The following is a 27,195-nucleotide window of genomic DNA, read 5'->3' on the forward strand; positions in this document are numbered from 1 at the left end:
TCACATAGAACATTCATCAGATAGATCACATTCTTGGTTATAAAACGCACTTTAACAAATTTAAAGAATAGAAATCATGCAATGTCTGCTCTCAGACACCACAATTAAATTAAATTAGAAACCAATAACAGAAAGCTAACTGGAAAATCCACAAATATGTGGAGATTAGGCAATACACTTTTAAATAACACATGAAACCAAGAAGAAATCTCAAGAGAAATTAAAAAATATTTTTAACTAAATGAAAATGAAAACACAACTTATCAAAATTTGTAGGATGCAGGGAAAGCAGTGATTAGAGGGAAATTTACAGCCTTGAATGCATATGTTACAAAAGAAGAGAGATCTAAAATCAATAATGTATATTTTCACTGTAGGAAACTAGAAAAAGGAGAGCAAATTACATTCAAAGTAAGCAGAAGAAAAGAAATAATAAGAATTATAGCAGAAATAAATGAAATTGAAAACAGGAAATCCGTAGAGAAAATCAACAAAACCGAAAGGTGGTTCTTTGAAAAGATCAATAAAATCAATAAGCTTCTAGTCAGGCTAACGAGGAAAAAAGAGAAAGGACACAAATTATTAATATCAGAAATGAAAGAGGGGACATCTCTACACATCATATGGATATTAAAAGGATAATGAAGGAATACTTTGAATGACTCTTTGCCCACAAACTTGATAACTTAGATGAAATGGACCAATTCCTTGAAAGACAAAATCTGCCAAAACTCACACAAAAAGAAATAGATGATCTGAATAGGCCTATATCTATTAAAGAAATTGAATCAATAATTAATAACCTCCCTAAAAAGAAAGCACCAGGCCCCAATAATTAATAACCTTCCTAAAAAGAAAGCACCAGGCCCAGATGAGTTCACTGGTAAATTCTACCAACCTTTTAGGGAAGAAATTATACTAATATGCTACAATCTCAGAGGAGAGAAACAGAATGAATACTTCCTAACTCATTCTATGATGCCAGCATTACCCTAATACCCAAACCAGGCAAAGATATTACAAGAAAAGAAAACTACAGACCAATATCTCCCATGAACATAGATATAAAAATCCTCAACAAAATATTAGCAAATCAAATCCAAAAACGTATAAAAAGAATTATGTACCATGACCCCGTGGGATTTATCCCACATATGCAAGCCTTGTTCAACATTTGCAAATCACTTAGTATAATCCATTACAATGCATTACCACTGTATTTGCTTTGGATATTCAGTTATATTTTAGAGCAATTGAAAACAAGAAAACATTTATTTTGCCTTCATTCATTCCATTTCCAGTGTTCTTCATTTCTTTGTGTAGATCCAATTTTCTGTCTGATATCTTTTTTCCTTCTACCTGCAGACTTTCCTTTGAAATTTCTTACAGATTAATTAGATCTGCTTGGAATGAATCCCCTAAGTTGTTATTTTTCTCAGAAAGGCTTTTTTTTTTCTTCTTCATTTTTGAAAGATTTTTTACTGGGTTTGGAATTCTGGGTTGACAAGTTTTTTTCTTTCAGTACTTAAAGGTGTTATTCCATTATCTTCTATCTTGCATGACCTCTCACAGAATGTTTTGTAATTCTTACCTTTGTTCTTGTATATATTATGAGTTTTTTCCTCTGCCTGCCTTCAATATTTCTCTTTATCTTCAGCAATTTGAATATAATATACCTAGATGTGTATGGGTTTTAGGGGAAGGAGGGGTATTTATTGTTGTATTCTCTGAGCTTCTTGGTCATGTTATTTGGTGACTTTCATTAGTTTTGGAATATCCTCAGCCATTATTTCTTTATTTTATTTTATTTTATTTTATTTTATTGATTGATTGATTGATTGATTGATTGATTTAGTGAGGAAGATAAGCCCTGAGCTAACATCCATGCCGGTCCTCCTCTTTTTGCTGAGGAAGACTGGCCCTGGGCTAACATCTGTGCCCATCTTCCTCCACTTTATATGGGACATTGCCACAGCATGACCTGACAAGCGGTGCATCGGTGCACGCTGGGATCCAAACCCAGGCCGCCAGCAGCGGAGCGCACCCACTTAACCGCTCCACCGTGGGGCCGGCCCCTATTATTTCTTTAAATTTTTTTTCTGCTCCATTTTCTGTTTCTTCTACTTCTGGAATTCCAATTACACATGTGTTCGATCATTTGATATTTTTCCTACAGATCCTGGATACTCTGTATGTTCTTCTTGATCTTTTTGCTCTTTGTTTCTTCCTTTTGGATAATTTCCACTGACTAATCTTTAAGTTCATTGATTCTTTCCTCAGCTTCTTTGAATCTGCTGATGAACCAAAGACATTCTTCATCTCTGTTACTTTGTTTTTCATTTGTAGCCTTCTCTTTGATACTTTCTTATAGTTTCCATTTCTCTGCTGAAATTACCCATCTGATTTTGCATGTTGTCCACATTTTTCATTAGAGCCTTTAACATATTAATCATAGCTATTTTAAATTCACTATCAGGTCGTGCCACCGTCTGAATCGCATCTGAGTCCAGTTCTAAGGATCACTTTGTCTCTTGGGTGTGTGCTTTTTTGTATGCCTCACAATTTTTTGTTTTTGAAAGCCAGGCATCTTGACTAGGACAGTAGTTACTGAGGTAAACAGTTTTTATGCCTGGGATTGGGCACACTTTCCCTTCTGCTAGGCTTTTATTGTGGGTATTTGAGTTAATCTAGTTAGGAGTTGGGCAAGATTTAAGATTTGTAAATTGCTGTGGTCACCCTTGGTGCACTATAGGTTTCACATTCCTCTAGCAATACTTTGTGTTTAAGATGAGCACTGGTTGGCCAGAGGGTTTTTTTCCCTCAATATCTGCTCCACCCTCAGCTTTCTGTCTTCCCTTTGTCATGCCCTCGGAGAGGATCTCTTCCATATTCTCGTTCTGTCCCTCTCCCAGAAGGATTCTTCTGTTACTTGTTATTTAATACTTGTTAGCTTGGTGATGCGGAGCACTGGGTGCTGTGTTCTCAAAGATAGACCATATGTTGGGAAACAAGTCAAGCCTCTATAAATTTAAGAAGATGGAAATCATAACAAGCATCTTCTCTGACCATAATGCTATGAAACTAGAAATCAACTACAAGAAAAAAAACTGGGAAAGTGACAAAGACCTGGAGACTAAACAACATGCTACTGAACAACCAATGGATCATTGGAGAAATTAAAGGAGAAATCAAAAAATATCTGCAGACAAATGAAAATGAAAATACACCATACCAACTCATATGGGATGCAGCAAAAGTGGTCCTGAGAGGGAAACTCATAGCAATACAGGCCCACCTTAACAAACAAGAAAAATCCCAAATAAGTCAGCTTAAACTACACCTGACAGAATTGGAAAAAGAAGAACAAATGAAGCCGAAAGTCAGCAAAAGGAGGGAAGTAATAAATATTAGGGCAGAAATAAATGAAATTGAAAGAAAAAAGCAGAAAGGCTCAATGAAACAAAGAGCTGGTTCTTTGAGAAGATAAACAAAATTGACAAATCCTTAGCCAGACTCACTAAGAAAAAAAGAGAGAAGGCTCAAATAAATAAAGTTAGAAATGAAAGAGGAGAAATTACAACAGACACCACAGGAATACAAAGGATTATAAGAGAATACTATGAAAAACTATATGCCAACAAATTGGACAATCTAGAAGAAATGGATAAATTCTTAGACTCATACAACCTCCCAAAACTGAACCAAGAAGAAATAGAGAATCGGAATAGACCAATCACAAGTAAAGAGATTGAAACAGTAATCAAAAACCTCCAAAAAAAAAATAACAGTTCAGGACCAGATGGCTTCTCTGGAGAATTTTACCAAACATTCAAAGAAGATTTAATACCTATCCTTCTCAAACTATTCCAAAAAATAGAGGAAGATGGAACACTTCCTGACACATTCTACGAGGCCAACATCACCCTGATACCAAAGTCAGACAAGGACAATACAAAGAAGGAAAATTACAGGCCAATATTGCTGATGAACATAGATGCAAAAATCCTCAACAAAACATTGGCAAACTGAATACAGCAATACATTAAAAAGATCCTATACCATGATCAAGTGGGATTTATACCAGGGACGCAGGGATGGTTCAACGTCCACAAATCAATCAATGTGATACACCACATTAACAGAACAAGGAATAAAAACCACATGATCATCTCAGTAGATGCAGAGAAAGCATTTGACAAGATCCAACATCCATTTATGATAAAAGCTCTCAACAAAATGGGTATGGAAGGAAAGTACCTCAACATAATAAAGGCCATATATGATAAACCCATGGCCAACATCATACTCAACGGGGAAAAACTGAAAGCTATTCCTCTGAGAGTAGGAACAAGACAAGGGTGCCCACTCTCGCCACTCTTATTCAACATAGTACTGGAGGCTTTGGCCAGAGCAATTAGGCAAGAAAGAGGAATAAAAGCAATCCAAATAGGCAATGAAGAAGTGAAACTCTTGCTGTTTGCTGACATGATTTTATATATAGAAAACCCTAAAGAATCCGTTGGAAAACTATTAGAAATAACCAACAACTACAGCAAAGTTGCAGGGTACAAAATCAACTTACAAAAATTGGTTGCGTTTCTATACTCTAATAATGAACTAACAGAAAGAGAACTCAAGAAGACAATCCCATTTACAATTGCAACAAAAAGAATAAAATATCAAGAAATAAATTTAACCAAGGAGGTGAAAGACCTATACAATGAAAGCCATAAGACATTATTGAAAGAAATCGATGGAGAGATAAAGAAATGGAAAGATATCCAATGCACATAGATTGGAAGAATAAACATAGTTAAAATGTCCATACTGCCTAAAGCAATCTACAGATTCAATGCAATCCCAATGACATTCTTAATGGAAATAGAACAAAGAATACTAAAATTCATATGGGGCAACAAAAGACCCCAAATAGTTAAAGCAATCCTGAGAAAAAAGAACAAAGCTGGAGGCATCACAATCCCTGACTTGAAAATATACTACAAAGCTATACTAATTAAAATAGCATGGTACTAGTACAAAAACAGACATACAGATCAATGGAACAAAATTGAAAGCCCAGAAATAAAACCACACATCTATGGACAACTAATCTTCGATAAAGGAGCTAAAAACATACAATGGAGAAAGGAAAGTCTCTTCAATAAATTGTGCTGGGAAAACTGGACAGCCACATGCAAAAAAATGAAAGTAGACCATTATCTTTTGCCATACGCAAAAATTAACTCAAAATGGATCAAAGACTTGAAGGTAAGATCTGACACTATAAAACTGCTGGAAAATAACATAGGCAGTAGACTCTTTGACATCAGTCATAGAGGGATCTTTTTGAATTCCATGTCTACTCAGTCAAGGGAAACAAAAGGAAAAATAAACAAGTGGGACTTCATCAGACTAAAGAGCTTCTGCAAGGCAAGAAACCAGAATCAAAATGAATAGACAACCCACCAGCTGGGAAAAAATATTTGCAAATCATATATCTGACAAGGGGTTAATCTCCATAATATATAAATAACTCACACAACTGAACAACAAAAAAACAAACAACCCCATCAAAAAATGGGCAGAGGATACGAACAGACATTTTTCCAAGGAAGATATACAGAAGGCCAATAGGCACATGAAAAGATGCCCAACTTCACTAATCATCAGGGAAATGCAAATCAAAACTACACTAAGATATCACCTTACACCCAGGAGAATGGCTGTAATCACCAAGACAAAAAACAACAAATGCTGGAGAGGTTGTGGAGAAACGGGAACCCTAATTCACTGCTGGTGGGAATGCAAACGGGCACAGCCTCTATGGAAAACAGTATGGAGATTCCTCAAAAAATTAAAAATAGAAGTACCTTATGATCCAGCTATTCCACCACTGGGTATTTATCCAAAGAACCTGAAACCAACAATCCAGAGAGGCTTCTGCACCCCTATGTTCATCGCAGCATTATTTAACAGAGCCAAGAAGTGAAAGCAACCCAAGTGTCCCTTGACTGATGATTGGATAAAAAAGATGTGGTATACATACAATGGAATACTACTCGACCATAAAAAAAGACAAAGTCGTCCCATTTGCAACAACATGGATGGACCTAGAGGATATTATGTTCAGTGAAATAAGCCAGACAGAGAAAGACAAACACTGCATGATTTCACTCAATGTGGAAGATAAACTAACACACGGACAGAGAAAACTGTATGGTGGTTACCAGGGGGAAGAGGATTGGGGGTGGGCACAAGGGGTGAAGGGATGCGTTTATATGGTGACTGACAAACAATAATGTGCAACTAAAATTTCACAATGTTATAAACTATTGTGACATCAATAAAAAAATACTAGAGGTCACGTTTACAATGGAGTACTATCTGTGGGATTAGCAACATGACTAGTAGCTGAACAAATGGGAGAGGTATTAGCATGCAGTAGCAGGGTCCTGCTTATGCAGTATGGAATAGATTGCAATAGCTGACAGTCCATTCATCACATGTATACTGAAAGGAGAGAGATCAGTTCACCCTCAGGGCTTCATGCAATTGCAGACTTTGAGGAAGGAGGAGAGGGACAAGTGCCTGGACTTCAATGGAGTATCAGCCTAGGTGGCAGGAAATGCTAGAGAACATACTTTTAGTCCATTTCAAATGGGAGTCTGTTTTCAACAAATAGGTCCAGGAATGGCTAGGATTGCCCCGTGGGCTGCCTGAAGACAGGGAGGTGCTTGTGTTTGTTTCTTCAGCCCTCTTTAAACATTTGCTCTAAAATAATGTAATGATAGAGGAGAGTAAATATGTATTCATCGAGCTTGGGGGACATTGTATGAAATTGACTACTACAGCACAGAATTTTTCATTCATTAATTCATTAATTGATTCAACAGATATTTACTGAATACCTTTTTTTGGTCAGATACTATTCCTGGAGATGAAGACACAGCAATAAACAAAAAATAAAAATAAAAATTCCTGCACTTATGGAGATTTTGTCTTCGAATTCTGTTTTATAGTGCTGATGTTTGTTTAGATATAACTTTTTAAAATGTCAGTTCAAAAAATGGGCAGTATTCTAATGTTTCTATTTTCTCCTTCATGTGAGATATAACCTTTTAAAATATAGAAATATAAAAGTTTCCCTCCTCCTCCAATCTTGGAGTTTGCACTGTGTTTATTTGTACCTCACTATACCCTAGATGTGGTCATATGGTTAGTGGGGGGGAAATGGCTTTATGACATTTTTAAGTATATGGTAGGTATTCAGTAAAAATTTGTGGCTTAGTGTTAGACTACTAAAAATTAATGTTGATTATAAATATTTTTTATCACATAAATTTAATGTTTTCGAAGCATTTTACAAAATACTGAGACTTAGTAGGGTAAACTGAGTGATTTTGTAGGCAGGGGACTGGAATTATGATGTTACTTTCCTGTAGATCATTAGATTAATAGAGTATTTAGAGTTCTTCTTCCTATACTGGCAAATTTATAGACCAGGTGGCACTAGAAGAAGGGACCATATTGGATACATTTGAGGTACCTGTGAAGCATCCATATGAAGATGATTTGAGAAGGAGAAAAAAATGTGTGAGCTGAGTATCTAGATTGGTGATTTAAGCTGTGGGCTTGGTTGCGATTTCCTAGGCAGAGAAAATAGAGTGAGACAAGGGCCCAGGACTGAGCTTTGAGGAACTCTGATTCTTAGTGACTGGGCAGAAGACGCTTCTCCAGAGGTTTGCCAGTGTTGTCTTTTTTTTTTTGTGAGGAAGATCAGCCCTGAGCTAACATCCATGCTAATCCTCCTCTTTTTGCTGAGGAAGACCGGCTCTGAGCTAACGTCTATTGCCAATCCTCCTCCCTTTTTTTTTTTTTTCCCCTAATGCCCCAGTAGATAGTTGTATGTCGTAGTTGCACATCCTTCTAGTTGCTGTATATGGTACGCAGCCTCAGCATGGCCAGAGAAGCGGTGTGTCGGTGTGTGCCTGGGATCTGAACCCGGGCCGCCAGTAGTGGAGCGCGTGCACTTAACCGCTAAGCTGCCAGGCCGGCCCCAGTGTTATCTTTTTAAAGTACTAGAGATCGAATCCCTGTGTTTGACCTATACTCTATTTTATTAATTTCTGTTATCTTTATTATAGTCTTTTTACTTTCTTTAGATTTATTCTGTTCTATTTCTGAATTCTTAAATTGGATGCTTGGTGTGTTAATATTTTAGGCTTTCTTTTCTTGAAAAAATTTTGAATAATAAATCTCTCTTTAAGAACTATTTTAGTTGCACCCCACAAATTTTGATATGCATTATTTCATTGCTGCAGTTCTAAGTATATTTTAAATTCCATTGGGATTTCATTTTGTCCCATGAACTATTTAGAAGTTTATTTTCAATTTTCCAAGTCTATAGGGTAATTTTTTGTTTGTGATTTCTGTCTTACTTGCACTGTAGTTAGAGAAAATGACGTATGATATGAGTCTTTTGGAATTACTGAAATGTGTGTTATAATTTAGTACATAAGCACCTTTTATAAATGTTCTATATGTGCTTGAAAAGAATGTGTATTTTTCAGTAGTTGGATGCAAGCCTCTCTCTGTATGTTCAGTAGATCAAGCTTATTAATTGTGTTGTTCATTTCTTCCATGTGCTTACTGAATTTTTGCATCACTGATTGAGAGAGAGCTGTTAAAATGTTATACTACAATAATAGGTTTGTCTGATTCTCCTTGATGATCTGTCAACTTTGGTTTTATAGATTTTGTCTTTCTATATGGCATTCTGGGTAATTTCCTTAACTCTGTCTTATAGTTCATTAATTCTCTCTTCAGCTGTGTTTATCCGATTGCTTAACATATTCAGTAATTTTATTTTTAATTCCAATTTCTAGATGTTCTAGTTAGTGCTTTTTCAAATCTACATGGTCTCTCTGGGTTTGATTCCTTTCTTATACTTTTAATTAATTTAAACATACTTATTTTACTAGATTCTCTTGTTTTTCAATTGTATGAAGTTCTGGTCTTCGTTATCTGGTCCTGGTCTTTGTTCTGTCTAGATGGTTTTGCATGTTTTGTAATTTTGGGTTGTGAGTTTTCTTCAGTGGTGCTCTTTATTTGTGAATCCAGAGAAAGGTGAGGCCTCTTTCAGCAAGTATCCCTCCAGAGTTTTCTTGTGTTTGCATCTGCCGAGCTTATTGTTAGCATGGGAGCAATTTTTATGTTACTTTCTCAGCTTGGGAGTGTCCAGACCACATGGGTAGTATAATTTTGAACCCCAAACCTGGGTAAAATTCAGGCTCATGAATATGAATTCACATATTAGTTTACCTCTCCCTCCACCCTATAACCTTCCTAGTTGGAGCCCAGATCAAGACAAGCCTTCCTTGTCTTCTCCCTCAGCAGATGGGCTATTTTTTTTGTTTAAACTAGTCCACCAGTTTACTGAAAATGTAGCCTTTTGAGGTCTCAGCTTTATCACAGGGGTCTTGATTCTAACTCCCTGAATCCTGAGGGCATTTGAACCCTCTCCCCAGACCACCAAACTCTACTCCCCACCCCAGGTGGTTACAGCGTCACTCTAATGCTGGCTGCTTTGAGTTTTGGCTTCCTTGTTTATTTCACCTGATGATTTTCCTTACTTTCCCGAGAGTTCAGCTATTCATTTAAAAGGATGATTTGTTTTATACAGAATTATGCAGTATTTGCGGAGGGAGACTTTTAGGTGTCCTAGTCCATCATACTGCCAGAACCAGAAGTCTCTATCAGTTTTATAGGAGAAATTTTTACTAATATACACACTCTCCCTCTTTTTCAACTTTTAAAGAATTTGGCATGAATTTTCCTATATCCCCCTTTGTTTTCAGGGTTATATACATTTTCTTTTTTTAACAGCTCTGTGGTACCTATTGAGGAAATCTGATGAGGGGCTATTTTTAGCTGAATTCTATTGTAGACCAAAGGTCAGTTTTCAATAAACAAACACACAGACAAACCAATAAATAAACAAATACATATATACGTTTATATTAACTCTTTCTACATTCATCTGTTGTCTTTTCTGAATGGGAGGTAAAATATCGGGACTGCTGTTAAACAGAGCCATGTCTGAGTGCCTCAGTTTTGTGTGGCCTGGTAATGCAGATCATTGAAATAGTGATCCCCCCGTACCTTCCCTTGACTCTGATACTTCCCAGGAAACTTCATGCTTTTGGGGTGGGGAGGACTCGTATTTGAGGACCTAGGGGTGACAGGATGTGCCTCTTTGTACAGTGTCTGGCAAGGAGCACACTGCTTGGTGGCTTCTGAATGTTTAATAGAATAAGAAAGGGCAGTCATAATACCCCCAGTAATTCATGTATGACCCCATGTGTGTATACTCATCCTATCTTGCATGGACCAGAGTTATGTTAGAAATTGAGGGCTAGATTACTACAAGTGTTTGTATTAAGCAACTACTGACCCACAGAAAAGACCAAATAAGGGCCATTAAAGAAAAAGTGACTTGATTCCTTTTTTTCTTTTTCTTTTTTTGGTGAGGAAGATCAGCCCTGAGCTAACATCCATTGCCAATCTTCCTCTTTTTTGCTGAGGAAGATTAGCCCTGAGCTAACATCTGTGCCCATCTTCCTCCATTTTGTATATGGGCTGCTGCCACAACATGGCAAGATGAGTGGTGCATAGGTCCGCGCCTGGGATTTGAACCTGTGAACGCCAGGCCGTCAAAGCAGAGCATGCAAACTTACCCACTACAGCACCGGGCTGGCCCCTTGATTCCATTTTTAAAAAGAAAAATTTTAAATAAAATGAAATGAATGTTTGTTATTACAGATAGAATTATAAATCTCTTTTTAAAAAGGAGTAAGATTTTGGTTCTCTTCAGTGACATAGATAAGGAAGAGAGATTGAGTGGTTAAGAAGGGAGTCAGGAAAAGAGAGATGAACATAAGGTCTGATTGTCAAAGCTAAATAAAAGAAGTGTTGTTTTAAAAAGATAATCATTTGTATTTTTAAAATAATAAAAATAGCCCAAATTTCTTCTAAAACAATTATAAAATTCTTACCTGAAGTTCGTAAGCCCAGCTAATCTTGAAACCTCTATTCTTAGTTAAAATATTTTTCTTTACTGCAAATGTCTTATCGCAGCAACTAGAGAGAGTGTTTCGCTTTTCAGATGAGGAAAAATGCCTTTTAGAATACTTAACACAAACTTTTTAAAGCTATGTTGCACTTTTGTAACTGTAGGCATAAGTGATTTTAGTTTTTGGTTTTTCCTATGGACAGAGGGAGTCAAGATACAGATAGCTATTGCTTTGATGATGCTATTCCTGTTGAAAATACTATAAAGTTATTTCATAATCAAACATATACATATATATGGTTGCAAGTGAAATTAATTTTATGATACTATAAGACAAACCTGAGTTTTCAAAAATGAGAATGTTCTCATGAAGCAGTGGTTGTCATCCTAACAAAATATATTGAATGCAAATTGTTGTTTTACTCATAACGATAACAAAGGTATTTTGGCCAAAAACGTCTAGCTAAATTATTCTCAACAAGAGAAGTGTATTTAATTTCCATGAGTTTTTTCCCCCAAACCTCATAAGTAGCCTCTCTCCCCACCAGTTCTCTGCTGCCTTGAGAATTGCTGCATTGTAAACAGAGAGGTCACTGATGGAAATGCATTACACATGTCCAATACGAAGACAAAATTAGTTACATAAAAAATTAACTTGGGGGCTGGCCCCGTGGTGTAGTGGTTAAGGTCACACACTCTGCTTTGGTGGCTGGGGTTTGTGGGTTCAGATCCTGAGCATGGACCTATACACTGTTCATCAAGCCATGCTGTGGTGGCATCCCATATACAAAATAGGGAAGATTGGCAACAGGTGTCAGCTCAGGGCCAATCTTCCTCACCAATAAACAAACAAAATTTTAGTTCATGTAGTCCTTTCAAAGTCTCATTTGTCAACTGGAATTTAAGATACTCCTCACTGATGTTAAATGGTCTTAGCATTGATATGATGTTCTTCACATCAACTTATTTATTTTTCAGTTTTCTTCTTAAAAATTTATTTCTTTTGCCTTACTTAAAGAATTTTTCTCCAATTTCTTGTTTCATGCTATTACTAGCACTTTGTTAAATAAAAAACTTTGTCTTTAAAAATCTCACTTCTTCCTCATGAGAAATATTATTTAGAAATGCAATAAAACTACATGCTAGGGGCCGGCCTGGTGGCGTAGCGGTTAAGTGCGTGCGCTCCGCTGCGGTGGCCCAGGGTTTGGATCCCAGCCGTGCACCGACGCACCTCTTATCAAGCCATGCTGTAGCAGTGTCCCATATAAAGTGGAGGAAGATGGGCACGGGTGTTAGCCCAGGGCCAGTCTTCCTCAGCAAAAAGAGGAGGATGGGCAGATGTTAGCTCAGGGCTGATCTTCCTCGCACACACAAAAAAACAAACACAACTACATGGTAATTCCAGGCTTAAATGAAAATTTTTTTTTAAGGAAGGTTAGTCCTAAGCTAACATCTTTTTCCAATCCTCCTCTTTTTTGCTGAGGAAGACTGGCCCTGGGCTAACACCCGTGCCCATCTTCCTCGACTTTATATGGCACGCTGCCACAGCATGGCTTGATAAGCGGTGCACAGGTCTGCGCCCAGGATCCAAACCTGCGAACCCTGGGCCGCCGAAGCGGAGTGCACGAACCCAACTGCTACGCCACCAGGCCGGCCCCTTAAATGAAATATTTTTAATTGTATTTTTTTAATGTCAAGTATTTAACCCAATTCTAAATAAATGATTTCATAAAAGGTACAAAAAAAAGTCACTGGAATGAGGATGGGCACAGACACATCATCAGGACAGCAGTTGGTGCCGTGCTTCTTCAGCCTCTTCTCCTTTCCCTGTGGTTCCCCGAGGAAGGACTGCTATTTAAAGCAAACGGCAATAATCCTGGTCACTTTAATGCCTAATCCCTAGGAAGTAATGTTCCCAAATACGGTCTACACTGATTTTTACTTTGTAACGATTTCTCTTGATTGGGTATAATTTGTCCTAGATTATTGTAGAACTCTGTTTAGGATTTGTAATATGTTTTAAAAAAACAACTTTATTTTGATTTTTAAGAGGAAAAATGAGCCTCTGGTTAGGGCATAGTAGTTTATTGCCTGTGATATTAAAAACTTATACTCTTTCCCTTTCTTTTTTCTTAACACATATTCTAGAGCAAGAGGATTTTGTTTGTTAGTGATGCTGCCTCAAGACAAGGTTGACATAAGGGAAACCATATTGTAGAAAAGAAACCCTATTGTAACTTTGAATGACCTCTGACTGACTAACCCAGCTGGATATGCACCCTCCAGGAGATCTAACTGTTCTGTAGATATTACAACCCCTGCTTGTGCATGTACCTCCCAGCTGCGATAAGATGATAACTTTGTTCTTTTGAGTTCCTTAGGAATGTGATGACCCCCCAACAGAGAGTCTATGCTGATAGCCATCATCAATGAAAATTGAAAGATCTGGTGTGGCAACTCCCAGTCTGTAACACCTGAGGGTCAACATTCCTAACCCCCTCTTTTGTAACCCACTGGCCTATATAACTGCTCTAAGATTTTGTGCCCCCTTTAGATGGTTCTTTCAGACATTAGTTGGCCATCTTCCCTCTTGCTGGCAACCTGTAATAAAATGCCCTTTCTCTGCCACCATCTTGGCTCTTAATGATTGGCTTTTGTCTCATGGCGAGCAGATTGTGCCCATTGTGCAGTAACATTTGTAATTATGATGTCCACCTCTTGAGAAGTCTAGTCATAGCAATCTACTAATCTGATAGATTTTTAAGATTGTGCTCTTGGAAGAAATAGTGAAGAGAAATTGGTGGTGATGATTATATAGATTGAAGCAGGAGATTTAATTAGTGCTAACAGACAGATTTTATAATGTAAATCACTTCCATCTTCAACTTGAGAATGAATCTTTCTGGCATGATTGCAATAGGACTGTATTTCTTCTTTCTTTTCTTGCCATGTTTTTCCCCCTAAAATTGACTAATAGAACTTCTTTGCATGTAAAAATTCCTTAACTACTGAAGTCTTCTAATTTAGTTTTTCTTTCTTTCTAGAAAGCACATTGAAGATTGCCTCCAGATATTTTGTATTAGCAAATGTAGATTTTCTAGCAACAGGGTGCTATCTAAAGTGCCACAATTAATTTTTAAAAAAATCAATGAAATTTCATTTTCCCCCATGAAAATATTTGTTTTGAAAAATGTATATTGTTGCACAGCAGGTGGTGAAAGTTCAGCAGTGAGTTCTTATCTAGCAGCCCTTGGCCTGGGAATCATCCAGGACACTGACTGCTGCTTTTCTAAAACAGTCCTAATGAGTTGCATGCTGTTATAGGGAACTTACTACTAATCAAACATGGACATTTGCAAATGATTTACTTTTTTAAATTTAAGTAAGTTAGAGAGAATTAAAAATGATACTTATAATACCATCATTCAGTTTTGTGGGAGATCAGAATTGGCACCTCAAAATATGTCTCTTTACCCTGATTATTGTCTCTGAAAGAAACTTTGAGACCCCCCCCCGCCCCCCCATTAACTGCCTAAAAGATTTTGACTCTGGGTATGGATAGACTGGGAGGGTCCTTGCTAAGCCCATTCCAAGTAAAAGTACAAGTTATCCTTTGTAAGAGACATTGACATTTATAAGGGAAATCTCCATTTGTAAAGGTATCTCTCTCTCTCTACCAGGAAGAAAGGGAGATGACCTTATCTCTAGAAACTCTTATCAGTACAGAAGGTGAGGACTTAAATCTGCATATTCTTGTTCACTGGGCCTTTCTGGTAATCTCCCATAGCTGACTCCCCCCTGCCCTGAACATCCTTCTTTGTCTTTAGCTGAAGGTAGTATTTAAGGTGAGAACCTCTGCCATTTGTAGATATTCAGTTACCCAGTGAGTCTCTCCCATGTATACATGTTATAAAGCTTTGTTTGATTTTCTCTTGCTATTCGGTCTCATGTCAATTTAATTTGTAGCCCAGCCAGAAAGGACTCAGAGTGGGGAGAGGATACTCTTCCTTCCCTTCAGTTTCTACCTTTCAAGAAGGGAAGGGAAAAAGAATGTTTAAATGTCACACTCCCTTTTAACTCTCTGACACTGCCTGCGATGAGGACACTCCTTTCGATGTCCCATTAATAGTTGTGATGCTTGGGAAGTTACATTGTACTTTACTTGTCCCCAGAGTTTTGTTTTGTTTGTCAAAATCTGAGCATGCTACCGTAGTGGTTGTGCATGAGAATATCACGTATTGTGTGTTGTGTCTCCCTCCCACCTCAAAACAAAACACAAACAAACAAATAATAGTCATTGCTTTGAAAATGCTGTCAGAGTTTAATTAAGCAGAGCCAAGCTAATTACCTTCAGTAGTGGTAGAATTTTTGCTTCACTTTTGGTGGTTTTCTCTGGAAAGGACCCCTGAAAGACTCCTTTGAGCTGAGAGAGCTGGGGGTGGATTCCCACCTGGTCACACTGCTGTGGGTTAGAGAGAGAAGGGTGCTCTGCAGCTGGGTTCTCAGTTGTCTCATTGTTTGGTATTCTTCCCTGCCTTTCCTCCCAGCCCCTTGAGGGCAAAGAGAATGACTGTAGCCTCTTAGCTTTGTAATCAACTGCAAGTGATGAAGGTCCGGATTAGTGTGTTTCAGACTCCCTTTCTCAGACAAGGGGTGTGGGCTCCTGAATGAATAGCAAGGAAATGAACTCAAGGCTTGACAGGAAGAGACGCATTATAACCCTGGCCCAGCAAGTCGAGCACAATTGGGTCACTATGAAAAACAACAACAACAAAACTTCAAGCAAATGTGCAGTTAAGAAACCCTCACATAATTGTAGCAGGTTTGGGTTTCCTCTGGTTCAGGTTTTCTTGCCTCTTTGATAATCAAACGATCTGAAGAAAAGCATAGAATTTCAGGGGAGAATCTGCATGACAGGCTCACAATAAGGCTATTCACGAGGACTCTTTTATTAGCTTAAACAGTATCTGCATCATTCTTAGTCTCTGGCTTTACTACAAGGCTCCATTTAAACTTAACCCAACTTGCAGACTTAACTGATCCAGGAATTACTCAATACCACCAGCCCGCTACTGTAGCTTTTTTCCCCTTTTGATAAGGGGATTTAACATAATGGGCTTCACAGTTCTTAAATGACTCCATTTTTTTTTCTGTCTTTGAGTTGCGGTGCTTATATGACCTTTTGATCTTAATAAAATTCCATATAGTTTGATTATATTTTTAAAAAGTATAAACAAACATGATGTTGACTCTTTACACTTAGAGTAAAACTTTGAAAATCTTGTAGATATAGAAATGGAATTCATGTCATAATATTAACACAGCTGATTTCAATATATTACTTATTATTATTAGCTATATTAGATATTATTAAATCAAACTTGAAAATATTTTCTTTATTTTTGAAGGGTAATTCTGATATCGGGACACACGTGGTTGGTCCCTGATTAGCCAGGGGGTGGGGGTGGGGGTGAGCCCTGACATCAGAGGGAGAGATAGATCTCTGAGGAAATATTTGGTAGCATACCACACTGAGAGCATTGACGACCTACACTTTGGATTCACACCTCAGGATAGTGGGTCTCAAACTTTAGTAGGAACAAAAATCATCAGAATGTTTGATAAAAATGCAGATGCCTGGACCCCACCCCCAGAGACTCTGATTCAGTAGGTCTGGGATGGGGGCCTGAGAATTTGCATTTTTAACAAGCACCTAGTTGATTCTGATGCTGATGGTTATCGGATCATACTGAGAACTGTTACTGTAAATTCACCAGGGTATGTGGGAGTTTACGATGCCTCCTCCCCTGCAGGGCCTATTGCCTCCAGGTCAGTGGAGACCCCTCTTGGGTAGGAGTGACCCCTGGTGTGATCTCCCAGAGGTGTTGGTGGTGGGGGAGGAAGGACGCCTCTCGTGTTTCCAGTGTTGGGGCAGCTTGTGTATCCTCCTGTTCCCCCTTCTGTCCACGACAGCACAGTATCCACCAGGCGTATCACGTTCCCAGGAACACGCCTCACCTCTGGGCCAGCACTTGGGTGTTTGAGAATGGAACCCCCGCTCTGCACGTGATTAGAATTTGACAGGGGTCATTATCTGCGGTATTTAATCCAAATTTGCTTCTCTTTCCTCCTCCCCTACCCCTATTAATTTTAGATGTTTAGAAACAAAGGCCTTTTTCAAAAGGATTTCCGATTAGAAATGGATTCTCAAGAAGCCTTTTGGGAATTATGGATGTAACATTTTCGTTCATTTCACAAAGCTAAGATTTTTCCTTGGAGAAAAGTTGATCTGATGGTCAGAACAGATAGGAAAAGTAGGCGGTGCTGACTGCTGTTGATGTTTACAGCACTTTGCCTGAGGTGCTGCTGTGTGTTCTGTTTGTGGAATCCACCCCCATATAGTTGGTGGACTTTTTTATTATGAGAATTCTCAGACATACACAAAACTAGAAAATACAGCTTCTATATATGCATCATTGTTTCTAGGGTGATCCAAGTATGTCATATTTTTTCAGCAGCTTTGTTTTTTTCTTAAATTTTGCTGGTTGTTTTCTCGTGGGCTCATTTTAGGAATGAATCAAACACGAAATACTTTGCTCGGGCCCAACGGTGCAGTGATCGTGAGTATTGATGCGAACATGTCTTTTCAGGAATGCGTTCCAGAAAACCTGGAACTGAAGAAGAAGATCTTCGCTCAGTTGGACCGAGCCGTCGATGACACGGTTGTCCTGAGCAGCTCCACCTCGTGCCTCCTGCCGTCCCAGTTGTTTTCGGGTCTGGTGCATGTGAAGCAGTGCATCGTGGCTCATCCTGTGAGTATGTCAAACCTCGAGCATTGATTGGGTCTCATTCTGTTCTTCGGGAGCAGTACGTTTTGACTAATCCGCTAGTATTCTTTAACTGCATTATTGAGATATAATGCATGTACTGCACAATTCACCAATTGAAATTGTACAATTCAGTGGTTTTTAGTTTATTTAGAGAGTTGTGCAATACCAGCATTTTTTAAAAGAATTTCATCCCAGAATTCCTTGGATTTTTCCCTGCATACCTAATGCATAATGGGATAGAATGAGCAACACTCACAGACTTTCACCCTCATGTAATTCCTGTCTAGCTGAGGAGATAGACTACTAAACAAATAATTCCACCACCCAGGAAAAAGTGCTACATTAAAAAAATGTATACATCAAGTAGGATTTTGTAGATATGTCACTGATACTGTGTAGTTTACTGAACGCAAGTCAGAGTAGGGTCAGTTTTGCTAAAATGCAAATTCTGGGTCCCACTCCTGAGGTTCTGATTCTGGTCTGACTTTAAGTAACCCCTTCCTTTTTCTTGTTGTTCCCTTCCACCCATCTGTTGTAATTAACTATGCAAACTTACTAGGAGTGCATTAGGAGGTGTGTTGGACAGAGAGGAGATTCGAGGGTCACTCAGTGGACGTTTGAGTGCTGACTGTGAGCTCAGCGTGACCTTGGAGAACCGGGACGGCCTGTTAGGACAGAAAAGCTAACTTAGCTCAAGCTATAATAATATGACAGTATATGGTGATGACCACACCTTTGGCACTGCCAGGCTGTCTGAGGTTAAGGCTGGGGAGAGGCCAGACTGGATAAGATCTGGTTGGGTTGATGAGGGAGGAGAGTGTGTGAGGCCGGGAAAGACCCTTGGCCAAGAACAAGCGTGGGGTGTGCAGAGTCGAGAGGAGACTAGCCTGCTGGAAGAGCACATACGCTTAGGGCGCAGGGCTGTGGAGAACTGTGAGAGTTACTCTAAAGGATCAGGGCTGGTTAGGTAGGGGGCGGCGTGGAGGTGTGATAGAAAGGCAGCCTCTGGAGGGAAGTGTGACAGTCCTTTCCATATGGAACGTGGCTCGGAGAGGGGAACAGCTGTTGTACAGAACTTGGGGCAGTGTTCCACGCATGAGGGACCAGGGCCTAGGTGAGGCTAGGTGCCCTGGAGTGGAGAGCAGGGAAATTCTTCTTTCGGAGCAAGAGCAGTTTAGAGCGGGGAGGTAACAGGTTTGCTCAGGGAGGTGAAGAAGAAGGGTGAGTTAGAGATGCCCGCTAGATTTTATATGCTGAGAAGAGGGACAGCTTGGACCACTGTTCACATAACTGTGGTTCTGGATTGCCTCATACTGAAGTATAATGGAAAGCGTGAAGAAGGGTTATGAAATGAGGAGACTTACACCCATAGAACATGGAAGAAAACCAGTCACATTCAGCTACCACCCAAATACAAGTGGAATTAGCACCAAGGGGACCTTAATTGAAGCCTCCAAATACCCAGTTCCATGAACATATCGTGTCTTTGCTTCTGTGACATTTACATGTCCGTAAAAAGGGCTCTCAGAACTGTGTAGACCACTTACTAGATTGTTACTTTATTGCTTCAATGTAAGGTGCAAGCCTCTTGCTTGAAAGCTTCCAATTTCTAACCAGTGTTTTTACTTCTAAGTCAATTAAAAAAAAAAAAACTAAATCAAATTGTTCAGAAAATATTTCCTAAGTTCCCAAGACTTTTACCGCATCTCTTCAGTTTTAAACCACCTAATGGGCGAGACCACACCTTACTTACTTTCTTCTCTGTCACGCCTAGCACAGCGCCTCTGACTAGTAGTTCAGTCAGTAACTGTTGAGTAATGACATTTCTCTCCCTCACACATTCCAGTATTGGTTGCTTCTACTTATTTAATCAAAGACAAGCAGCGTGGTCCAAGTCCAAATCTTATTTTAAAAATTAACCTCTCGTTACTTTCATAAATTATTTTTGACTAAAATTGATGTTAACTAAAGCAAATCCAATCACCCAGGTTGACTGTCTCTGGAATTTTATCCCTTCTTTCTTCCATGCTCGTGCTGCCCACCTTTCATCATTCCACTGACCTCTAGGAGAGTAGGGAAAAAGCATCTTGAATAATTCAGTCTAAACTGACGGGCAGTCCCTAAATAATCCAGATCCATTTATAATCTTTGGGGAGCTGCAGTTTTCCGTTCAGCCCCTTGGGCCACACAGGAGAGGCTCAGCACGTGGGCTCCACCTGTGGCCTTCAGCTTCCTGTCAGTCATCCCAGATGCTCGGCCCAGACAGGAGATAGAATAAAGGAGGAGGAAGCCTGGTCATGCCTCTGAAAGACCCTGGCAAAAGTGAGTATTCAGCAATTGCAAAGATTCCTGTCTCCACCTTCCACAGCCAACAGCCTCAACATCAGCCTGTGTCCTCTTGTGCGCCTTTTCTGGTGGGGGCGGAGGGGGGCTTTCAGGTCCTCTCAGCGCTGGAGGGAGGGGAAAGTGCTAACAGGGGGGACACGGACTCTCAGCCCCCAGGTTGTTCAGACGGAAGTTTAGAGTGGGCTTCTTAGACCAAAGCCAGGAAAAGTGACAGGTTCAGGAAGACGGGCTTTCATACAAGCCATCCTCTATGTCCCTGACGTTCTTCCTCTCAGATGCTGTTTACGTTGCCTTTCCTGTGTGCCTCTTCTCCCTGGGTGTGTAGAAGGGTTAGGGATGGCCATTGGTGATTGAGGGGTGTTGGCTGATGACTGAAGTTGAGTTTGGCTGCAGCTTCTCTTGGTGCTTAGGATCTATGTTAGCAGTCAGTCAAAACAGCAGTTTCCCACTGTAGTTTCAGCCACACTTTACAGAGGCTTTCCTCTTTTTCCTTCCTTGTCTCATTGGGGACATGGTCTGAATGGAGCTGCTGGGGGCCTCTTTAGCCCGTCAAGTGCTCTTGGTTCCACTCCTGCCTCTGATGGATGCTCTGTAGATGAGGCTGCCTGGGAAGGACGCTCGTAGGGATTACAGTCTTGGGCGGAAGCAGTTCCTAGACACACAAGTCTAACATCGTGACTAGTCAACCACGGAGCTCCAGCGCTGCCTGGAATTAAATCAGGCCTGCTTGTGTAAGGTGCCCAGAATGTTCCTGTCTGAGCACTTCTTGCCTATGCTTGCACCTTTTCTGACTCACTCTCTTACCTGATCCTGAAACCATTTGTCCTCATGTCGGTGGTGATTTGAACGTTCCATTTATGGGTTTGCTGTTTATAGGGAGTGTGGATCTGCGTGTCCCTTGTATACTGCCCAGCACTGCCTGTTCCAGGTTGCCATCTCTCTCTGTTTAGGGGGAATTCAGGAAGGTGGGGGTTGTCACTGATATAAATTATCAAAATACTGAGGGATTAAGTCATCTCAATCGGCTGTAAACAAGAAGCCCCTTCATTTCTGGCCCCTGTTGTAAAGAGGAAGAGGAATTCACCTGGAGAGAGTGTGGCCCCATCGATGTTTGTGAATGCATTGCACATCACTGAGCTGTCCTCTGGGAGAAAGGACAGGCTGCCTTTCCTCTGTGAGTTTAACTTTGTTTAATCTGCTGCAGAGAAAATAGACAGAGCCTCTGTGCTGGGCGCGCTGTGCTATCGCCGCGATCACGTGCCCGCCAGGCTGGTCCGGATGCTGGGCAGGCTTTTCACTGAGTGAATGGAGAATGCCCCCCTTGTGCCGCCTGCTTAGCCTGAGCTCTCAAAGAGCCTCACAGCCACAGGCCTCTCTTGTGCCTCCAGGCGAGTGCAGAACCCAGGGGCCATCTTGTGTGACCTTTAAGGAAACTGCCTCCTTTTCTCGTTTGTTTTTCTCCTTTCTTGCGGGCGTGCTTCTCAGTCTTCCTCTTAGACTTGGACAGCAGAAGGCCCCGGTCCTGCCGTCCCTCCAAAAAGAGAAAAGCACTTCAGGAGACCAGCCCCGTCTTGAACCTTTTAGTCTAGTCACTGCTTTGGCTCTGTCTTCTCCTCGCCCTTCCCTCCTCTCATCTCCACCTTGTTAAATTTAAGGGGTGTCTGTCATTATTGTCACCATCCTTCTCTGAGCCTGAGAGAGGGACCGAGGTGCTGGGGTCAGGAGCGACTGCATCCAAGCCTTGAGACACCTGGAGATCCTTTCCCACCCGCTTAGCAGCTGGAGCACGTGGACATGGAAGTGCGAAAACTTTACCTGCTTCAGAAGCGTGAAGGCCCTGACCGAGTCCAGTCTGCTGGACTGCTGTTACGCGGGTGGTGCGAACTACTGCAGGGTTGTGAGCTGGAGGTGGTGTGGTCAGGGTCCTGCTTTTAGTTGTGGTAAAATACACAAAACATAACATTTACCATCTTAACTATTTTTAATTGCACAGTTCAGTGCTATTAAGTACATTCACATTGTTGTGCCGCCATCACCGTCATCCATCTCCAGAACTCATTTCATCTTGCAAAACTGAAACTCTGTCCCCATTAAACAACAGCTCCCCCTTTTCCCTCCTCCAGCCCCTGGCAGCCAGCATTCTCCTTTCTGTCTCTATGGATTTGACAGGCTCCTGCCTTACAAGGATCACCCTTGCAGTGACAGGGGATGAGCCTGGAGGGGGAGACCAGTGAGGAGAATGCCAGAGTCTAAGTGGAGTGATGGCCTGAGCTAAGCGTGTGGCAGCAGGAATAGGTTTTTTGAGGGATATGGATAGAATTGACAGCAGTTTTGTCACCGATGGGAAGTGGGGGAGGGGAGGGAGATGCAGGGAGCAAGGAGACTCCTCATGGTACTGACTTGGGTGTTGGGAATGTGACAGTGTTCTCATCAAGATGGGGCGCTAGGAAGAGGAACAGGTGTTGGGGTGGAGAGATGTGAGTTTAATTGACAACAGGTTAAGTGTATGCTGGTGGTATATCCAAGGGAGAGTGTCTAGTGCACAGTTGTAAATATGGGCCTAGAGTGGGAGGTGAGCTCCGTGTCAGATCTCAGCATCTTGGCAGTGGTAACGCCCTGGGAGCTGAGGAGCTTTCTCCCCGTGGGAGTCTGAGAGGGAGGCTGTCAGTGGCAGCCTGGGCGCACCTTCACTTAAAGAAAGTTTGGGCAGGAGGAGAACCTGCAAGGAAGACTGAGATGAGGGAACTGGCAAGTTGTACGTAAAAATGCTTTTTAACTGTCTCAGTCTGTGTTTTTGCTACCCACAGGCTTACAACATTGAAAAGACGCTAAGCCCAACATCACTGTTTTATAGTAAGATAAAGTTCACTGGAGATAGGTGTGCTTCCAGTTCTTATAATTCTGATTTTTTTTTTCGTTTTTTGGGGTTTTTTATTTGTTTTTGCTTGAGGAAGATTGGCCCTGAGCTAACATCTGTGCCAGTCTTCCTCTATTTTGTATGTGGGCCGCTGCCCCAGCATGGCCACTGGTGAGTGGTATAGGTCTGCGCCCGGGAACTGAACCCAGGCCACCGAAGTGGAGTGGGCCAAATTTAACCATTAGGCCACGGGACCAGCCCTTTTTTTTTTTTTTTTTCTTGAGGAATACTGGCCCTGAGCTAATATCCATTGCCAATCTTCCTCTTTTTGCTTGAGGAAGATTGTCCTTGAGCTAACATCTGCGCCAATCTGCCTTTATTTTTTCGTATATGGGTTGCCGCCACAGCATGGCTTGATGAGTGGAGTATAGGTCTGTGCCCTGGATCCAAACCTGCAAACCCCAGGCTGCCGAAGTGGAGCACGCAAACTTAACCACAATGCCGCCGAACCGGCCCCATTATAATTCTGATTTTTAAAAAAGTCAGAGGCTAAATATTTTTATAAGAATTCATTGATTATAGGCAGGAGACAAATGATTCGGTTGAGGCATTGGTTTATGATTTATATATTTGAAAACAGGTGCCGTCCTCTCTTGCTTTCTAAGAGGACTGAGATTGTGTGACCAGGACAGCTGAGGGCAAAAGGAACCTCTGAAGTTAAGCTGTGTATGGACCACTGCCTCTCCTAGGCAGTGTCCTAGGAGAAGAAAATTTTTCTTTCCCATTTCTGTAGAAGTCATTTAAAAACGCATGCTTCTTGTAGTTACTTAGTAAATGTGAGATTCTACCAATTTTCACCCATATCTGGAGGAAAAATAATTTAACAGCATCATTTGGGGACCAGGTTACTGTAGCGTATTTGCTTTAGTGGTGAGGCTAACTAGGTTCTATCAAGCGGCGTTTTCTTTGGACGTTCAATAATTCTCTTTGGGAATCTTCAAGAATGATGTCTTAAAGTAAACCAAGAAGAACGGAGCCAAACGTTTAAATGCTGTGCTAGGTAAGCATTTCCATCAGGACCCGCTCACCACGGATGGACCTTCCTGTCTCAGACCATAGCACCACGTGGGGGCTGCTGAGGGTTTCTGCTGCTGTGTGGTTTCTCCGTGAGATTCAACTGGGGAAGCGGAGGCTCAACAGGGAGAAGTTAAGGAGATACCAAGTTTGGGGAAGATTCTGTCACTAATTGTTAACACTGACACGGTAGAGTGGCAGGAGCCTGCAGTGACTAGGGTGGGAAGAAGTGGCTCTGAGGGTGGCTGGGGCGGGGGGAGCCTCTGAAGTCTAGATGTCTGGGAGCAGAGAAATCCCACGGGGAGGTGGGGTTGGAGATGAGCCGTAAAGGGATAGGGTGATTGTCTGCACCTCCAAACATCAGCCTCATGTGTTGGTTATGATTTTTCTTTAAGCAAAACCACACAGTTCTTAATTCTCTCTTTCTCTCTCCTTTGTAAGTTACTTTATTTCTCACGTTTCTTGCCATCGGATGCCAAAAATAAGGAGGCCTTTCCAAAGATGAATCCACCCGATCTGACCATTTGTGATAGGTGAACAAAGTTGACCAGAACAACAGCCCAAACTCAGAGCCATCTTCTTGACTCTGTCTCCTTCTGTCTCCCTCTCATAAGGTCAACCCACCATACTATGTCCCTCTGGTTGAGCTGGTCCCACACCCCGAGACGTCGCCTGCAACAGTGGACAGGACCCACACCCTGATGCGGACGATTGGACAGTCCCCGGTCAGAGTCCTGAAGGAGGTCGATGGCTTTGCTCTGAATCGCCTCCAGTACGCGGTGATCAGTGAGGCGTGGAGGCTCGTGGAGGTGCGTGGCTTCCTGGGTGGAAGTAGCTTCCTGGGGCGCTGGGGCTGGGAAAGTCAGATAGCGCTTGATCCTCCTTGCCCTATTCTGGAGACTGAGGGCAAGCTTTTGTCTCGGGTTTACTCAAAAGGCCGTGAAAATAAGACATGGCGTAGCAACTCATCGTCTATTTCAGAGATTGCTGTGTTACAGTAAGTCGTCTGATATTCAGCCGTGATGATAGACTTCTCTGTCTCCTGCCCTTTCCTGCCATTACCACATAATCATCTCTGTGTGCCATGCTGCACTTTCCCACAGGCTCAGATCCCCCCAGTGTTATAATTTTTCAGGAGGGAGAAAGTTATATATATATATATTTTTTTGGGTAGGAAGATTGGCTCTGAGCTAACATCTGTTGCCAATCCTCCTCTTTTTGCTGAGGAAGATTAGCCCTGAGCTAACATCTGTGCCCATCTTCCTCTACTTTACCTGTGGAACGCCTGCCACAGCGTGGCTTGATGAGAGGTGCGTAGATCTGAGCCTGGGATCCGAACCTGCGAACCCCAGGACGCCAAAGGGAGCGCATGAACTTAAGCACCACGCCACTGGGCTGGCCCCCAGACAGCTTCTCTTTAAGTTCAGAGAAAGTTATATTTTGCGTAAAGTAAACTTGTATCCTCTAAAGGAACCCAACTTATTTCAAAAGCTTGAGGAAGAAACAATGGATAACCTTTAAACATGTTAGTAATATGCTTATCTTACATATAAATAGGAAATGATTTATGTACATATTTAACCCCATCCTTTAATTAAAAGATTTTACACGTGACTTAAAAAATTGTCTAGCTGTGTCCATTCCTGTCTATATTTGTGTGAGGGACCTGGTGCCAGGCAGGATAGACCGCAGAGCAGCCCCAGGACTTGGAATGGAGAGTCGAGGGGTCTGGTTTCCGTCACTCCCGTCTGACGCTTCCCCAGCGTCTGCATGGGGCAGCACCGCTGTCTGCCCACACTCACATGCAGAAACATGGTGGAGTGAGTGAGGGTCCTTCCACAGGAAGCGAGGAGAATGGAACTTGGCTGAATCACCTCTACTGGAATGGGCCCGTGGCTCCTTGTCTTGACCTCTGTGGATGCCTGCTGATCCCAGCCTGAGACAGGAACAAGGAAGCTGGCCTGTGGGCGTTGTGTCTGAGCTTCCCAGGGCAGGATGCAGTGACCTGCCCACTTCCCAGTCCTGGCGTTTGGTCACATCCCTATTAGGTTCATCAGCCAATCTGACTGCCATGTGCATTTGCCACCCAGTAGCTGCAATTCTGTGTCCTCACCATTTGAATATGCTTAATACTCCTGTATCTGCAAGATAGAGTGCTGATATTGCCACTGTTAAGTTTGCAGTCTTAATTTCTTAGTAATTGTAGAATGTTTTTGAATATCAGTCAGTGGTAGAGTATTTTAAAGAAACACTGAACTAAAGCACCCCCTGGGAAATGTATTTAAAATATTTCTACTTGTCTACAGTAGGGGAACAATTTAATAGACCACACAAAAAATTCATTATTATAGTAAAACATTGTGGGAGGTTTTAAGGCAACTTTTACTTTTATTTGTAAGGTAGCTTAGCTCCCCAAAGAGATAAAGAAAAGCCCTGAGTTAAATCTTGCTTTATCCAATCTGAAAAATGTGAGCCAACTGAAGAAAAAACTTGGAGATGCTGGTGTAAGGGAATTGGGTGGGAGTCATGCACAGAGAATTCTGTTTTGGCCACAAAGTGGAAGTGGCTGCAGTTGGGAGGCTCAAGCTGGGAAGAGCCATGGAGGATTCCAGTGTCTCCCTTTACTGGTTGGAGGAGGAGGGAAGGCTGAGGGCTTGTTGAGTGTGGCTACTCTGTAAGTTCGTATTGCCTCACTTCATTGGCCCTTCTTTCGGTTGTCCTGTCTCCAGGGGCTAATGGCGGACTGAGTGTAATCCTGTTACTGGCTGGCGGGAATGTTCTCACTCCTGGTTTTCAGAAATGACATACCTTCTGAGAGAGTGAATCTTGCCTGTGTCTCTACGTTGGCTGCTGTGGGACTCATGTGACAATCCAGCAGGATACAGTTTGAATGTGACAAAATGAGAAGAGGCTACAGAAATGAGAAGATTAAAAAGTGTGAATAGAACCCAAAGAATTGCCTTTGGTGAAAGTCTAGAAGATAATTCACTTCAAAAAATAAAGATGGCCTCCACACA

The 27,195-nt window shown here is 41.3% G+C and overlaps 1 protein-coding gene across 2 annotated transcripts in view; it reads left to right on the forward strand.

Annotated features, from left to right (window-relative positions):
* The window catches only part of CRYL1 (crystallin lambda 1), a 161,439-nt gene that overhangs the window by 110,323 nt on the left and 23,921 nt on the right, over positions 1-27,195 (forward strand). For both annotated transcript variants that reach the window (XM_004435351.3, XM_087436334.1), the window contains 2 exons: positions 17,722-17,883; positions 24,793-24,987. In XM_004435351.3, coding sequence (XP_004435408.1) covers positions 17,722-17,883; positions 24,793-24,987 — 357 coding nt within the window. The remainder of the gene's footprint in view (positions 1-17,721; positions 17,884-24,792; positions 24,988-27,195) is intronic.

The sequence above is a fragment of the Ceratotherium simum genome, chromosome 10 (genome assembly GCF_057802395.1).
Source record: "Ceratotherium simum simum isolate JZ-2026a chromosome 10, ASM5780239v1, whole genome shotgun sequence".
In the NCBI taxonomy this organism is placed as follows: Eukaryota; Metazoa; Chordata; class Mammalia; order Perissodactyla; family Rhinocerotidae; genus Ceratotherium; species Ceratotherium simum.